This window comes from Aplysia californica, unplaced genomic scaffold (genome assembly GCF_000002075.1).
Source record: "Aplysia californica isolate F4 #8 unplaced genomic scaffold, AplCal3.0 scaffold00092, whole genome shotgun sequence".
In the NCBI taxonomy this organism is placed as follows: Eukaryota; Metazoa; Mollusca; class Gastropoda; order Aplysiida; family Aplysiidae; genus Aplysia; species Aplysia californica.
This window is the reverse complement of record NW_004797362.1, coordinates 862,493-864,034: the sequence shown is the minus strand read 5'-3', so window position 1 is coordinate 864,034 and position 1,542 is coordinate 862,493. Positions and strand designations below refer to the sequence as shown.

Genomic DNA, 1,542 nt, shown 5'->3' with positions numbered 1-1,542 from the left:
ACCCCCCCCCCCCCCCCGCCTACTTACGTACCTTCCCTATTCATCAGATGATGAGTGTAGTGGCTTTGCCACAGTACTCACCAACAATGGCTCTCAATACAGTTTACCAAATTCCACCCTCAAAACGTAAGTCTCATTTGTGTCTTTTATCATCATATGGCTACCACCTTCATCATCATCATCATCATCATCATCATCATCACCATCATCACCATCATCATTATCGCTACCACCACCATCGTTATTATCACTATCATCCTCACCATCCCCATCACCATCATATCATCTCCATTATCAATATCTCCACATGAGGTTTGGAAATGCCTGGTTTTCTCAAAAGTGTTGGAAGTACTAGATTATTTCTCGGTGAAGTAGAAAGCAGGCTTGTTGATCATTCTGTGCAGAACATAGAGGAAGATGTCTGTCGCAAGAATAATTTATTCTCTCTTACAATTTCCATTTCGAGAAACAGCTGAGCCTCCCACGGTATTGGAACAGACGAATCATAGCTTTGTTAAAAACTCATAGCCTTCCATTGAATAACAATCTCTATCGGTGGAAATTAACAAATTCACCCTTATGTGAGAGGTGTAACTCTCATGAAATTGAAGATGAATGTCACTTTATTTTCTATTGTCCGTACTTTGTCCGTCAAAGGAAATTGTTAATTCTTCCTCCCGCCCAGCCAGACTCGGCCAGTGACAGAAATATGCAATGTTTGACCCATGGTAACAGATATGTGCACAACCTGTACTTTTTCATCATGGAAATTTTATTTATCAAATGAGTGTTTTTATGATGTGATGTGGGCCAATGGCCTTACGCACGGAATAAACTTAGATCTACTTACTTACTAAATCACCACAACTGCTGTAGTAGGCTACTAGTTGTCGTTATCTTCAGAGAAAATTAGCAGCTTCCTCCTCTAACTTATTGTGCACCTCCCTTCCTTTTCCACCCCTCCCCTTCCCTTTCCACCCCCTCCCCTCCCTCTTCCCCCATATCCCCGCTCACTCTTCCCCTCTCCCCACCCCTCCCCTCTCTCCCCTCCCACTCTTCTCTCTGCACCCCCGCCCCCTTCCTTCAGTAATAACGCCCATTGTCAGTTCGCCATGGCCAGAGACCTCAAGCAAGGTCAACAAGTGCGAGTGCGACTACAGTGGAGACCTTTGCCTCACACAGTAAGACTCATGCAAGGTAAGTGAGCAGGTTATGTGAGGCATCGTGGTGAAATCAGGTGCTCATCGAAATAGTGAAATTGAAGAAACTGGCATTAAATGCTCAAAAAAATAGAAAATTTTGAGTTTTCAAGTACATTGGTACGAATTACACCACCTGCTGCCAAATGGTCAAGTCAAACCTCAAGGAAGAGTGGATGAATGATTGGGCCACAGGTACGACAGGAAGGAGGATGTATGGCCACATGAATAAACCACTGGTCAAAGATCCAATCAATGAGTTGAGGAGGGGAGATCAATCCATAATCTTCCAACTTAGAACACAACATGTACCCCTCAACAACCAACATCTCAACCGAATTGG

The 1,542-nt window shown here is 43.8% G+C and overlaps 1 protein-coding gene across 1 annotated transcript in view; it reads left to right on the top strand.

The window, feature by feature from the left end:
* LOC101847810 overlaps positions 1-1,542 on the top strand; it is a 6,874-nt gene that overhangs the window by 1,072 nt on the left and 4,260 nt on the right. The window contains exons 2-3 of the mRNA XM_005094976.1: positions 48-126; positions 1,088-1,197. Of these exons, the coding sequence (XP_005095033.1) occupies positions 1,113-1,197 (85 nt within the window). The 5' untranslated portion in view covers positions 48-126; positions 1,088-1,112. The remainder of the gene's footprint in view (positions 1-47; positions 127-1,087; positions 1,198-1,542) is intronic.